This window comes from Adiantum capillus-veneris, chromosome 5 (assembly GCF_014529385.1).
Source record: "Adiantum capillus-veneris isolate H3 chromosome 5, ASM1452938v2, whole genome shotgun sequence".
NCBI lineage: Eukaryota > Viridiplantae > Streptophyta > Polypodiopsida > Polypodiales > Pteridaceae > Adiantum > Adiantum capillus-veneris.
The window spans coordinates 5,064,177-5,079,520 of NC_140935.1; the positions used below are offsets into that span (position 1 = coordinate 5,064,177).

The 15,344-nt window shown below is 44.9% G+C and overlaps 1 protein-coding gene across 5 annotated transcripts in view; it reads left to right on the plus strand.

Annotated features, from left to right (window-relative positions):
- The first annotated feature begins 1,602 nt into the window (after positions 1–1,602).
- The window catches only part of LOC147456817 (uncharacterized), a 36,153-nt gene continuing 22,411 nt past the window's right edge, over positions 1,603–15,344 (plus strand). The window contains exon 1 of one of the 5 annotated variants that reach the window (XM_086511931.1): positions 1,603–2,993. In XM_086511931.1, the coding sequence (XP_086368057.1) occupies positions 2,098–2,993 (896 nt within the window). In that variant the 5' untranslated portion in view covers positions 1,603–2,097. The remainder of the gene's footprint in view (positions 2,994–15,344) is intronic. The other 4 variants (XM_086511932.1, XM_086511934.1, XM_086511933.1 and 1 more) reach the window with 4 other exon arrangements.

Genomic DNA, 15,344 nt, shown 5'->3' on the forward strand with positions numbered 1-15,344 from the left:
GAAGAGACTTTTGCTCCCACTTTTCGTTTGACTATTGTGCATTGGCAGCTCATTTTGGTTGGGATGTACATCAATCAAACATTGTTACTACTTTCTTGAATGGTGACATATTTGAGGAAGTTCATGTAACAGAGCCTCGTAGTTTTGTCATTAAAGGGCAGGAAGATAAAGTGTGCGAATGTGAGAAAGCTTTGTATGGGTTGAAGAAATCTCCTCGTGCTTGGTATGAGAAGGTTGACACTCATTTGGTTAAACGAGGCTTTTGTAACTGTCTAACAAAAAGCACATTGTATGTAAAGCGTGAGGGTGATGTACTTCTCATTGTCATTCTCTATGTTGATGATTTGTGGACCAAATGAGAGAGATATTGCTAAATTATAGGTTGATTTGAATGCTACTTTCAAGATGAAAGATTTGGGGTTGTTGGATCATTACTTGGGTATATAGTTTAAGCAGGGTGATGGTGGTATTGCCTTGTGTCAGACAAGTTACATAGAGACATTGCTATGTAAGTTTGGACTCGAGGATTCCAAACCTATTGCCACTCCCATGGAAACAGGTTTGAAATTGAGTCTTCATGACGTTGGTGATCTTGACGATGTCACTCTTTACAAAAGTGATGTTGGCTGCCTTATTTAAGTCTGCAACATGAGACCAAATATTCAGTTTGCAGTCTCACAAGTCAGCAGATTCATGCATAGTTGGGCTGGTTGTTTTGACACACGAGTACTTGTCTACAAGTAGTTTTTGTTTCATGCTCGACAGTTCATGCATATCATGGTTGAGAAAGAAGAAACCTACCGTGGACACTTCCAGTTGTGAGGCTAAGTACATGGCATTTTTCACAACTACGGTTGAGTGTGTATGGCTCAGACGCCTTATGGCTGATTTGGGTGTTGGACAGGACACTGCCAACACTATCTACACTTGTAGTTGATTGGCCTCTCAGATGCAAATAGGGTTTTTGAGGAACAAGAAGCTCAAGTTACTCCAATAATTGGAAAACGTTCACATCTAACGGTATGTTTATCAAGAGGACTTCTACTCCTTTGAAGCATGGATATGTTTTGTTTGGATCACTTTGGTTTATACGCGCATGTCATTCAATTTATGATTGTTCAATAGAGTTATTAAATTTATGCATAGAATTAGAGAAAGAACCATTCAAGCATGTAGCAAGGGTAGCACAATTGCAGTTCTATCTCAAGAAGATTTTTATAAAGCAATAAATGAGTCTATTTTTGTGTATATGGTCTATGCATTTTTTCAAGAATTACACGATCATAAGCTCTACGTCATTGGCAAGAAAAGTGACTTGTTACTACAAGTGATAGTATCTGGGTCATATAATTCCTAGAGCTGTTTGAAAGATGGATGCGATAGATGAGTGACCTACCCCAAGCAAGGGTTGGGAAACAACAGAATTATATAAAAAAAACGAGGTTAAAAAGAGACCATAAAGGATAGATACAAATACCAAATCCAATCAAATTCGAACCACGTGCACAAGACCTAATAATAAACAAGTCAATGACACCATAGCCTAATTTTGGTCACTCTTCTTCTTGTCCTCAAATTCTTGTAGCAGTCCTTAGCTTATCGTACATAGCTCCTAGCAACGCGTAGCAACAACAACCTCGCCGCTATTACACAAAGGGAGGTGCCCGCACACACACTCTCTCTCTCTCTCTCTCTCTCTCTCTTCACACACCCACACACACTTTTTTTTGTAAATCCTCTCACACACACTTTTTTTTTTTGTAATCTCTCACACTCACACCCACACACACACGCTCACAAAATGTGAAGGCTAAGTTAAACACATTGATTAAACGACGTTAGACGGCCGTGCCCTTCCGCTTAGGTTTGACTGACGGCGTCTGTGTGAGAGCTTTGCTCGCCATAGCCGGGAGAAGCGCACAAGCTCGTCTTCTCTCTCGAATCTCTGTCTCAGCACAAGGATCCGGGTCTGTTTTGAGCTCGTCGAACTCTTAAGATGTCGCTACTGCGATTTACGCAGATTTCTAAGTAGAGATTTTGACGGATTTATCCCGTCACAAATCCTAAACTGCTTTCTGCTAGCTAGCCCTGGTACACATGACAAGCGACGAAGATTTCATTTTGTACGATGAAAGCCAGTCTGCTGCTGCTCTTGCCTCATGTGGAAGAGCGGAATTGGGTAGATCGCATAGTGATGAAGCTGAATCATCACAAAAACTCTACAGTGGGGGAGATGCGAGAGATGAATACAGCGAGGAACAGGATTTCCGGCTCACAGGGGCAGAGGAAGAAGATAGGCTGCATCAGCATCACAGTAAGGCATTAGAGGGGTTGCAGGGTAAGAGCTTAGAGGGCTTGGATAGTAGATTAATGGCAATTCAATCACAGAACTTGCTTGCAGGCATGAATGGGGGAAGGATTCTTAGAAGGCCGCAGCAACAGGATCGGGGGACCAACATGCAGAAAAGGAGAGACCGCGATGAGACGAGTGATGGTGGGACTGCTTACTTCAAGAAGGGGAAGATAATGGATGCAGGGAGCAGCAAAAAGGATAGAGAAGAATGGAGTGATGGTGCTATATCCTGCTTGCTTGATGCATACACAGAGAAATACTTGCAGCTCAATAGGGGTAATTTGCGAGGAAGTGATTGGGAGGAAGTTGCTGCTATGGTGAGTGAGCGATCGGATGGTCAGAAGCCTGCCAAAACAGTTGATCAATGCAAGAACAAAGTGGATTCTTTGAAGAAGCGGTACAAAACAGAAAAAAACAGGGGCATGCTGGCCAACAATGGGGTTACTTTGAGCTACTGGCCCTGGTTCAAGAAGGTGGATCAAATTGTGGGTGCTGCACCCAAGCTTACGGTGCTCTCTGACGAGGAAAAAGAGCATGCATCTGCAGGTGGGCTCGGCATAGTTGCCGGTTCGAAGTTGCCCGCAATGCCTAGCCCTCATCCCCATCACAACAGTGTCCCAAGCCCTATGCAGGCCAGGAGGTACCCTCCATATAACTTTTCTTTCTGAATTGTTATTGCACTTACCTAACAATGCTTCTCCTCCTCAGTAACGCATCATGCACTCTATGCTCCTGTGGTGTTCCGCTCTTTCTTTAAAGAATCCTAACAGCGATGGGTCTCAAAGGAGGACTTTTGTGGACCTTCAAACATTAAAATGCATAACTTCTTTGGTAGGATGGTTAGAAACAAAGGAAAGGAAAGGAAGCGTTAGGAATCGATTGAGAAGAGAAAATAGAATGTGGCAAAAGGAAGGGGTTGCGGGGGCCTTTTGTTTAGTTCAAGTCACAAAATCCATATGCCTAAGCATTTCACGTGTTGCAATTTTTTGCATTAGCTCTTATTTGAAGGTTTGTTACTCCCCTCGAACTCTCCTTACAGCTTTGAAACGTGAAGCATTGCTAGAAACTGCTGCATATTTGTGATGGAACAGAAATTGGACAATTAGTTTCCAATCAGCTTCCGCAATCTTAGAAGGTACACTTAGAAGTTAGAATAGGTCACTTATTATGAGTCCCCTTTTGTGGTGGCTAGGACAGATGTTTGCTGTTGCCTTCCTTATCAGTCTGTCAGACTGGCCTATACTATATAGTAATGGTTGTGACATGAGTCAAGGGGAGGAAATGTTATGGTGTAGGGGTAAAGGACCTTTCCTCGTAATTATTGCGACCACCTGGCGACCCGCAGAGGTGGGGAGCCAGTGGTGGGAGCAATAATTACGGAAAGGTCACTAAAGGACCTTTCCCGGCCGTCAAGGTCCAGGGGAGAGGGGCCAAGCTATGCTGCTGCGCTCTCTGCAACTCAATGCCCTGCGTACACTACAGTACACAGTCCGCTGCAGTCTTGACAGGTGCTGACGTGTTTTGCAATCATTGGAAATGATTCATGCAAATTATTGCTGCTGATGTGGCAGAAATCTGACAGCTCTCTGCAGAAATTCCGGCCATCAATGGACACTAGATGAGTGGCTAAGATCTTCTGCCCCTTGAGCCTGGACCTTGACGGTATGATGTGCCTCACTGCACAAATGTTCTTTGCTCCTCTATAACCTCATGGCGGTCAACCTTCAAGGTGTTGATTGGTCAAAATGAAAAAGAACCTGTTTTGAACTGGTAGCTTATTACTTTGCTCTTTCTTGGTGCTCAATTTACAGGAGCTGGGCTGCTGTCACTCCTGGTGGTGTGTCAAGCCCTTATGACTACAGATGGATGGGGGGAATGGGACCTTCCATCCCCTTCAGGAAGGAGGAGAAGAAGTTGGAAGATTTAGCAGCAGGGGAAGATCCACCTTCATAGGTACACGTGAACCGACGAGAGAGAACTTGAGACAGCCTTGAAATACGTATTGGAGGAATGGGAAGAGGCGGTAGTAGGGAATCGATAGGTGCAGCAGTAAGTGAAAAGACTTGACAAGATCTAGCTTCAAAAACTTACAATCCTTGATGCTAGATTCTGTTAGGAATGTTCTTTATTCTAGGAAGAGAGGGATAGGTGAAAGTGTCACCAGGAGGTGTATTTTTCCTGTTGCCTTCTGTAAATACGTATTAGATATATTTATTTTATTTTTACTTGTTTGTCCCAAAACCCTTGAAAAGGTGCAAGTGGACATTGCATGGCCAGTGTGAAACGGCTGTAGCCAAATGGGTTTCTCACATCGGGGATCTAGGTCGGTCAGACAGGGACTGCCCGGGCCAGTTAGCACTGAATTCTGGTGAGTATGGAAGCTCGTGTGCGCCAAACTGGAATTTGGGCCACTCGTCAAGTCACTGCAACTTTATAAGTTGAAAGGGGCCAGTAAATTAACCCACATTGTAGATGTTGGTCAAATGGTAGTCTTCAATGATGGTCAGGAGATCGATAGGGACGCCATGGAAGCATCTCCTAAAATTTAGGGAACTGCTATTTTTGACCGGAAAATGTGTTCGCGTCATTAGCTCTGGAATGACAAGGGGAACATTTTATTGCTTTGCTGCCAAGTCAACTGACGCACCAGTTGAGATATTTTTAGCAGGGAAAGCCCAAACTCGGAAACTAGGCGACGTGTCAGCCTGTGAGCGATTCTGCCACTCTGGGAGGCAAAAACGAGCTGCATATCAACAAAGGGGGCGCCATTTTCAGCCTCAGGTGGATTGTAGCTGGTACAGAAGCTATGGAATGCTTACCTTGCCCTCTATGCACAGTATGGTGACGGGAGTGATGCCCCGCACGCTACATACTGCTCTCTTTCTCCCCTACGTACAATATGTTATGCCCCACTAGTGGGCTTCTCATTTGACCTATGTACAGCTGTGGGGAAATATGCTTTCATGCCGAGGCAAGAGCCTCTTTGCACAGGAACCGGTGTAGCTAGCTGCTGCACCAAAGCAGGTCCACGAGAGGGTGATAACCTCTCGATTGTGCAGTAAATTCAGCACTGTTTGCTTGCTGTTTTTTACTCTGTTTTGTGCCCGGGATGCTTCCAGAATCAAGGGACACCAAGCCCAAGGTGCAGGGAACAGTGTAGGGACCGTCGTGTGCCCAAATCAAGTCAAAAACAGGACTGAACCAAAAATTATAGCGACCTGGAATTTACTGTTTTGTGCTCCCGACTGAGGGATAACGCCAATGGGATAGAGTCCTGAGCTTGGAAACTGATTCGGATTAATTTCGGTACCGTTATGTTGTCGAAATTTTGCCGAACCTGGAGCGTACTAGCTGGATGCAGGTGTTATCTTCGAGGGACTCTCTTTTTTGTAATTCCCTCTCTCTCTAAATTAAAGAAATACCGAAAGGGGCGCCAATCTTTGGGGCATACAGGGTGTCGGTCTCGTGTGCGCAGTGACATTCTAGTCGCTGAACGCAACTGTGTTCTCTTCCCTTCTCAGTGCTCTGTGTAAAGTTAACAGGTAATTGAAATAGTACTGCCCTCTACGTTGTACGGGCCGGTTATAGAAAGTGAGTTAAATGGGACAAAGAGAGGAGTGAATGATACTGCAACCCCCCCCCCCCCCCCCCCAAAAAAAAAAAAAAAAAGAAAAAAAGAAAAAAAGAAAAAAGGGAAAGAAAAAAAAGAAGAAGAAGTCGTCCACGCTGTTAATCTCAATTTGTATTTGCGCACATGATTCTACAAATGATGAAAAGGAGATTTACCTTGCAGCTTCGAGCAACTCTTGGTTGAATGGTCTACTTGGTACTTGCTTCCAACCACAGCTAGTCCTTTGCAGAAAGGCTCAAGTCTCGATCGGTGCTGAAATGGTAGATCCAACAGGTGTATATAGACTTGGTACTTGCTTCCAACCACAACAAGTAGCACCCCGTACCACTAGTTTCCACCTATGGGCTTGTTTTAGGGTTTTCTCTTGTTTTTTTCCACGATATTCCCCTATTGTAGGGTCGTGGGGGTTTTGTGGGGAGGTCGGACATTTTTGCTCTTTCCCTACATAGGGAGGGGGGGTGCCCACCAATTGTATTGTCCGCGTATTTCCTCTTGTGTTTTTGTGCCAGATCGCCCTTTCTCGTGCACCTCCTTGCGTTTTGCAGATCCTCTCCTACTGTGTCCTCTCTTGCCCTAGGTGACTCTCTAAATGCGTGATCAGCGCAGATCTAAGAGATCACCGGTACGGGGTTGTTCTTGGAGGTTCCACATTTGGAGTTAAAAATTGGGTAAGCTGTTGATGTGGCATCTGAGAGTATGGACATCGCATAAATTGTGGAGGCTTGCTGACGTGGCATTGCCGTACAGACACACTGACGTGGCATTGTACAAACACTGTACAAAAGTTGGGCGATTTACGAAAATATCCTTCTAGCAATAGCTTGGGCATAAGGGCTTTTGGGAGCGAAGCCTTTCATGTATGATGCTTTTGGGCCTAGCGTACCTTTGAATACGTGGTCCGGGCTCCCTCTTCTGCAAATAAAGCTTGGGAGCATTGCGGAGAAGGAGACCCTTGGCAATTGTATACTTTGTGGTCAATCAAGAAAGAAATACCGAATGGGGCACCAGTCTTTGGGGCCAGTGCATCTGCAAGTGGAACTCCACCGCTTCATGTCGACTCTTCTCTCTCATCTCTTTTCAAGCTCAATGGTTGTAGTTTCTCTGGTGTGTCGCTATTTATTTCTCGCTTTGGTGTCCAAGCCTGATACACTGCCATCATATCCGAGGGATTGTGCACTTGTTGCGGCTGTTTTCAGCCATATCACTCTTATGTTCTGCCGCCACTTTTCACATGGTATCACACCCCTAGTGTTGAGACTGACCTTGGAGAGTTTTTGCAGTGTGATCGGTGCTTTTCTGGCGTTTTTGGAGAGGAGCAAGCTTGCTGTTTTTTCAGATTCAGATCTTGTATTGTCACATCCGGTGTGAATTTTTGCTTATCTTGTGTGAGCTTTGCAAGTGTAGAGAGGTTGTCTATTTGCTGCTATCACAAACTGGTGATGTGGCTGCCCAGTACACACACACATACTCTCCCTTGGCAATGGACCCCCGGAAATGTAGGCTGTATGCTGACGTGGCACTGCCGTACGGGCCCCCGGAATCTGCGGCGCTTTTTGTGACGGGAAAAGCGGGCAGGCAGCCACGTGGCAGCACATACGGACGATAGCTTTTGGGCTGTTTTTGGGGGAGAGAGAGAGAGAGAGAGAGAGAGAGAGAGAGAGAGAGAGAGAGAGAGAGAGAGAGAGAGAGAGAGAGTCTTGATGCTTTATTTTTACAAGGCTTTTTATTCACAGCTTTTGGGGCTCTGCGTTTCCCTTGTAAACTCTTTATAAGAGTTGTTGGGCTCTCACTTCTCTGAGCATCTGGACGTAGAGTGTGAGAGTGAGTCCCAACCACTCCCTTGTACTTTGAGTTGCAGATTAATACAAAAAGAAATACAGACAGGGGCGCAAGTCTTTGGGGCCAATATCTCTAGGCACGGAACTCCGCTGGTCCAGTGTTCAATCAATTGTGAACTGTGAACTGTTTTGAAGTGAATTCTTGTGGTGTCGCGGTAGAATCTTGACTTGGAATGTTCAAGTCTGTTACAGTGGTATTAGAGTGTGGCCGATTTCTCTTATACCGGAAAATCCAATCCTTTTTTATGCGGCACTTATTGCTTCGGACAGAGATTAGTCGACTTCCTCTGCATCCGGAGATGCGGGAAGGGACCACGAAGAGGATTCACACGAGGAGTATGGCCCGCCTCGGCCTACTCAGGCGGAGCTTGAAGAGATGGAGCGTCGACGATTGATCGACGATGCAACAAAGATGATGTTAAATTTTGCGAAGGACCCGAAATTTGCAAAATTTATGAGTCAGACCTCCTTCGACGAGGTGCACTCACAATGGCGGCAAACCACAGAACCACCCCTCAAATCGGCACTGAAGAAACCTCCTACTCCAAGGATGTATACAGAGCAAGAATTAAAAGAGGTGGTTGATGCACGAATTTCTCAGCTTTTTGACGTGCAGAACAAAGCAGAAAAGCACGACAAAAAGCAGAAGAAAGAAACTGACTTCTCGGGTTATTTGGGTCGTGAGTCTACATTTGCATCGGCAAGAAAGCAGAAGAAGCGTGTTCAATTTGAAGGAGTCCCCAGTTCTTCTTCTTTTTCTTCTTCTTCGAGTTCTTCGAGCTCCTTTGACTCGAACGAAGAAGATATAAAAGGGAAAAAGCGAAGCAAAAAGAAAAGCTTTTGAAAGGGCAAGAAAAAGGCAAAGAAGCCTAAATCTCGCCCAGTGGTTGATAGTTCTACAGAGGACTCGTCTTCGGATAGTTCGGATTCTGACGACAGTAGCTTTTATGCAAAGAAGAAGAATTTTTATAAAGCCAACCAGTATGACTTTTCGGAAGATAAAAGCAAGAAAGTCCGAGAGTTTAAAGAAGGTGGACAGTCAATTAAATTTGACACGTTTTCTGGTTATAGAGATGCTTCGAAGGCTTTGGCTTTCATACAACGGTTTGACATAGCTTTCTTTGGAGGGCGTTACTTAGAGCACTCCAAGATTCGGAGGGCTACCTCTTACTTCAAGGGAAATGCTCGAACTTGGTGGTCCACTCTTCTATTGTTAAATGGCTGAAATTTAAAAGGCTATTTATTTCTTCTTGGCTGATTTGAGAGTACGAACGCGACATACGAACCGCTTGGAACATCTTTGGATGACCAAGAAGGATACATTGGACGCATATTGCGAGAGATTCTGGAGCTCTTTTCTACGAGCCTCTTCATTTAAGATCATCTTGTTCAAAGAACAAATTGAGCGGTTTACCTTGGGACTTCCTACAAAGATCCGAGATCACTGCTTAGAGCAAAAGTGTCACATGACACATCCAACCCTATGTGTTCGTGGACAAGCTACAGCATGACAAGGGTTCAATCAGTCCAGTCAGTCTAGCTTAGGAAGTGTTCTGGTGCTTTTGTGAGCTTGTTCGCAGACCGTGCATGCCCAGGCACTTAGAGTAGATGCATATCCTTTGGTTGCACACATCATGATCATTAGCATTACCATCAGAATCCATCAGAAGCAATTTCCCGTGCATTAAACCTATTTTCCCTATTTTTGACATTTTTCACTTATTATTTTAAGTGACTTGTTGGGAATTAGGTAGGGCAATTTTGCTTAGATAATATAAAAGCAAACCAGAGTTAGCACTTTATGGCAGAGGAGGCAACATGAGCATTGCTCAACAGGCCGATTCTCAAGCAAGACAAGGACTCCATTAGACTAGCGTTTTTCACAAAGCAACCTGGCGTTTTTCCAAGCCCTGCACTCAGCGTTTTTCAGCATTGGTGCATCAGCGATTTCAGCCACAGATCCTCAGCTATACCAGCCTGCACTAGGCGCTTCGAGGAGCAGTTTGGCAGCATTTGGAACCAGCAGCATTAGCGTTTTTGAACCAGCAGCATTTGCGTTTTTGAACCAGCAGCATTATCGTTTTGGAACCAGCAAATTCAGCACTTGAAACCTTGCAAGGGCAGCGTTTCTGGATACCAGCAAGATCAGCGATTCCACGGCAGTTTGACAGCGTTTTCAGCAGCGTTTTTACAGCAGCTTGGCAGCGTTTTCAGCAGCATCATATCAGCGTTTTGCATCAGCAAATTCAGCGGTTGAAACCTACCAGATCCAGCGTTTTCAAGCCACAAGAAAACAGCGTTTTCAGCCATAGAGAGCAGCGTTTTTGCAACAACAGCAAGTCCGATTCGAAGCACTCAGTTTCAGCATTAGCCTCGTCCTTGTCGTCCACATCCTCGACATCGACATCACAACATTTGACTCATTGCATCAGCCTTGTATCAGATTGTGGAATCAATAGTAGACCACTCTCGCCATAGAGAGTGGGGCCCTTGGAGGAGGGTTTTACAAGGTCTCTGGTGTCGTATTCTCTTCTCTATCTATCTCTCAGTCTCATGCACTTTCACGCACAGTGTCCATTCACTTTGTTTGTGTCCATTGCACTCTCTCATTTTTAAACGGAAGGCTCTCCCTTCCCTAAGAAAAAGGAACCTTGAGCACAGTTCGGAGCATTCATCTTGAGCAAAGTTCAACATTCATTCCGCTGCACCTTACAAAAAGTCAGATTCCATTCAGGAACTGATGAGTCGTGCGTAACGGGGTTTTACCATTCACTCAGGCAATTTGACCTACCCCACAGATGAAATCATGACGCAAAGGACCGAACACACTTTGAACAATGAAAGTAGAAAGAGGAAGAGCAACCCAGAAAAGAAAGATAAGGATGCACAACCCAAACTCACTCCGAGAGAGAGAGAGAGCGCTTTACATCAAAGAGGGGAAGTGCTTTGGATGCGGAGAAACTGGGCACATCTTCGCGAAGTGCCTTAAGAAGGCACTGAAAGAACAGAACGACAAGGATGAAGACAGGCCAGAGGGTTCGAAAGCAGCTGAGGAACGTGGACGAAAAGGCAAGATGAAAATAGGACTGGTTCTAGACTACATGGGTATTGACCCAAGCGCGATGGACGAGAGTACAGAACTTTGGAGCATGGGGCAAAGTGAAAAGTCCATCACGCATCGGGCGTGCTCCCGTCTTCATCATTCTGTCTTAAGGGGTATAAGCCATAAAGAACCCAAGACAACACATGGGTTCTCGCGGAGAATCTGACAGAAACAACACCGCTCTGTGAGGAGATAAAGAAAAGTTGAAACCGGGGGCGGGAATTGGCAAAAACAATGAAGATTCGAAACACTTGAAGAATTATTTGATTGATGAGATTAACTCGAGATGGCGTGAGGCCATAGACTCTCCGCTCAAGACAGGAGGGAAGTTGAAAAAAAAGGCGAGGGCAGAAAAGAGGACACTGTACACGCAAAAAGAGCTGGACGGAGCTCTTGGCAAGAAAATGAACCGGATAATGAAAGGTGTCACGAGGCTTTGGCAACCACTAACCTTAGTTGTTGGTTTCTTTCCCTTGATTTTTATTTGATTTTTGGGACCCTCTTTTTGAAGTCACAAATGACCGGACATTGTGTGGCCAGTGTGAAATGGCCGACGGCCGAGAGTTTCACGTGTAACCGTGAAGGGTAGGTGGCCACGAGATGGTTGGGCCGATCGGCAAGCATCTAGGCTCAGTTCAAAGTCATTTAGGCCCCACGTGCCACTTATAAGCTGGTGGGTACTAGGAAATTAACTCAAAAGAGGATGTCTAGGCTCAATTCAAAGTCATTTAGGCCTTAGGTGAACTCAGAGATATCTCACACGAGAAATCTGGTAAGATTCAAAGGGCAAGTAGGGCTTGCTATGGGTGCGACCAACATGCGAAACGGAACCCGAAACAGTGAATTTCAGCCTGCTGTATATTTTTGCAGGTTTAGGGTTTTGACCCTAATTGATCTCTAATGAGGAGCTTCGGGGAAGCTAGGGGATCATTGTATAGGTGATGTGGTGCATTTTCGGGGTAGAAAACAGAGAATTCAGCTTTTTGCAGATTCTCGCGAGGTTTGGGAAAGTGCTTGAATGCGCTGGAAAAGTGGCCTTTTGCAGGGGGATTTGTTTCTGAAGCCTCCTTCTACGGTTATGCTGCCGAAATCGGGCTAGAGTAGGTTATTTTCAGCCCGGTGAAAGTGGCACAACTCGTAGGAATTTGCAGGTTTTCTCCCAAGTGTAATAAGAATAAAGAAATATTGAAAGGGGCGCCAGTCTCTAGGGCCTATAGGGTGTCGCTATCTGCTTGAAGGCACTCTAGCTCCCAGGCCGTGTTTTGTTTGAAGTGTAATTTCCAGTCACGGGCTTGTTCGTGAAGTTTCTCTGTGTCATAAAGTTTAATAGTGTAAAGATCGGGTGAAAGCTAAAGACTAGCACCCTCTAGCGAGTCTACGGGCCGGTTTCATGCTTCTGTTGCCGGGACCGAATCACTTTTTCCTTAAAGAGTGAGCCTTAGTTGGTTTTCGGCGAAGACACAAAGCACAGGAACTCGGAATTACACGATGGGCTAACAGAGAGAATGACACGAGGGAAGAGAGTTCCTCTTCACAGGACAGACAAACTATTCCTCCTCCAGCGTTCAAGCGTGGCGAGAGTTCATGGCCACCATTGTTTGTACCTTTTGCTGATTTGAATGCTCCACAAGGTCAAGGGTTCATGACTGGGCAACTAGATGAGGATGGGTTCAAGACACAATTGGTTGCTGTTGTGTGTTACAGACTTGGGCACCCCAAGTCGGAAATCTGTCACGACACTGTCACGTGCACATCTAACCCTATGTGCATGTGGACAAGCTACTTCAGGTCTAGGGTTTAGGTCAACTTAGGAAGTGTTCTGGCACCTTTGTGAGCCTGTGCGCAGGCCGTGCATGTCCAGGCACTTAGAGTAGTTGCATATCCTTTGGTTGCACACAACATGACATTCAATACCCATCATCAGCATTTTACGGTGCACAGAATCCATTTTCTCAATTTTATCCAATTTTCACTTATTATCTAATAAGTGACTTTTGCTGGAAAATTGGGTAGGGCAAATTTGCTAAGCTACTATAAAAGAAACCTAGCGCTAGCACGTTCTCGCAGAAGTTCCGGCAACTTGCAGTGCACCTTCTCAGCAAGACCGAAAGGAGGCCTAGCGTTTCCAGCCAACAGATTCGGCATAGCGTTTTCAGGTTGCAGATCAGCTATCGTCAGATCAGCCAGCATTTTCAGGTTCAGCCCGCTGTCTGCAGTTTCCAGCATCTGCGTTTTCAGCGCATCAATGTCGCGTTGTCGTCCTCGCCGTCCTCGCCGACGCAGTGTCAGTATATAGTGGAAAGTCAGCGTGCAGATTTCAGCATTTCAGCCCGTCTTCATCGTCGTCATCATTGCTGTCGACATCGTCGGCAAGTCCATTGCATCTAGACCATTGTACCAGATTTGTGCAATCTATAGCATAGACCTCTCGAGAGGGGGACCCTTGGAGGAGGGTTTGAGAACCGTCTGGTGTCGTATTCCTCTCTCTCTCTCTCTCTCTCTCTCTCTCTCTCTCTCTCTCTCAGTCTCAGCACCTTCATTCACAATAGCATTCACGTTGTTTGTGATCATTGCATTCTCTCTCTAAAGGAACGGAAGGCTCTCCCTTCCGTAAGTAAAAGGAACCCTTGAGCACAGTTCGGAGCACTCATCTTGAGCAGATTCAACATTCACTTCCGTTGCCCCTTACAGACACATGAGAGAATTATGTAAAATACTTCAGCACTTTATCAATTGGAGTCGACACGGCCCGACGTAGTTCCGTGCCAAGAGGTATTGGTCCCAAAATCTGGCGTCCCTTTCGGTATTTATTTTTATATTAATGCTTGAGCAAAGTTACAACTCCCGCGGGACCTCTACTCTCAGACTCTGCGTCCAGATGCTCTCTAGAGTGAGGCCCCAAGGGCTCTATTTATTCTTACAAGGGATACCCCAAGAACAGAGCCCCAAGAACAATTTGTTCAAAAGCAGTCAATCCCAAAAGCGTCTGGTCCAAAAATTGTCCCCAAAAGCAATTAGCGCAAATTGCGGAAATCCGTACAGTTTGCCAAGTGGCATGTCAGTGCAAAACGCGGGGGTCCGTAGTGTTGCCACTCAGCATGCTAGCACAATCAACGGGAATCTGTATGGTTGTTCATTCAGCTGCCACATCATCAGCTCCTTGCCCGTGTGGTCATGGCACATCATCAGTTTGTGACATACCGCCTCTTGAAAGAATTGTAATTGCCCTTGATTACGCTTGCAAAATCAGACATAAGCCATAAACCACTTCAGTAGACACTGACTCTTTAAGTCCTGACGCACTAGACGACACAAATCCAACACTTGTACAAAGGCGACAGTCACATCACATTCATATTATATCACATAGACCATTCTGATCTAGGACCATGATTCCTCGCAACGTATTTAGCAATCGCATCTAGATCCACACTGACCCTCATTGATGTCCGATTAACTATTCTTATTGCGATCATGTCCGTAGATTTCTCAAGACCAAAATGCTGCAATCATTTCGTCAATCATTCCATCTTTCAATCCTGTACTCAAACACAATCACATGTGTGAGTAATCATTTCCGGGAATGTCAGTTCATCAATCAGACACCGAGTTCATACTGAACAGAGTGTTTCAATCATTTAGTTCTAGTCATCTTTTCGTTGTGTGGCCATCTCATCCCTTTGGAACTCTTAATGCGCTCACCACAGTTTCATTGAGTCATTCTTCATCAGTCATCATCATGATTCGAAATTTATGATTTTCTTCTTGAATCGTGGTCGGGTTCATTCTGGAGCTATCATTGCTTCCCATTCGTTATCATCCCATTCTCGACTTCACCTGTTATCTATTCACAAATAGCAAGTTCTTCCAAAAACATTAACTTCATACATAAATCAGAATTTTCGGAAATTTCCTATTTAAAGTTCTTCATTCACACACTTAGTTTATACTGAAGACAATGTTTCAATCATTGAGTCTAGTAATCTCATCCGTCTAGAAGTCTTGATGCACCGAGATCCCAATGTAGCCATCTCATTTCGCAGGAACTTTTGATTCGCTCACCACAATATCCAGTCATCTTATTCATATGGGAATCTTGATGTACTAGAATCTTATTTCATCATTCATCATTCCTTATGCATCATCATTCAAATTTCAAAACAAAATTCATCATGTTTATTTTTCCTGAGTTGTTTTCGGATGCAAATTCCTTGTCATGTCATACTCGATTTCACTTGCAAAACAGACAAAATTTCAAGCAAATGGTTTACCTCGTTGCAAAAGAGTCAATGTCCGGCTCCACGCTTCCAACGGCTTTCATATGCATGTTCCTTGCTCCTAGTAGTTTTTAGCACACATATAACAAGAGCTTCCAAAAACTTTAATAGTTCCACCAAAACCCTAATTTTCCAAAGTTAT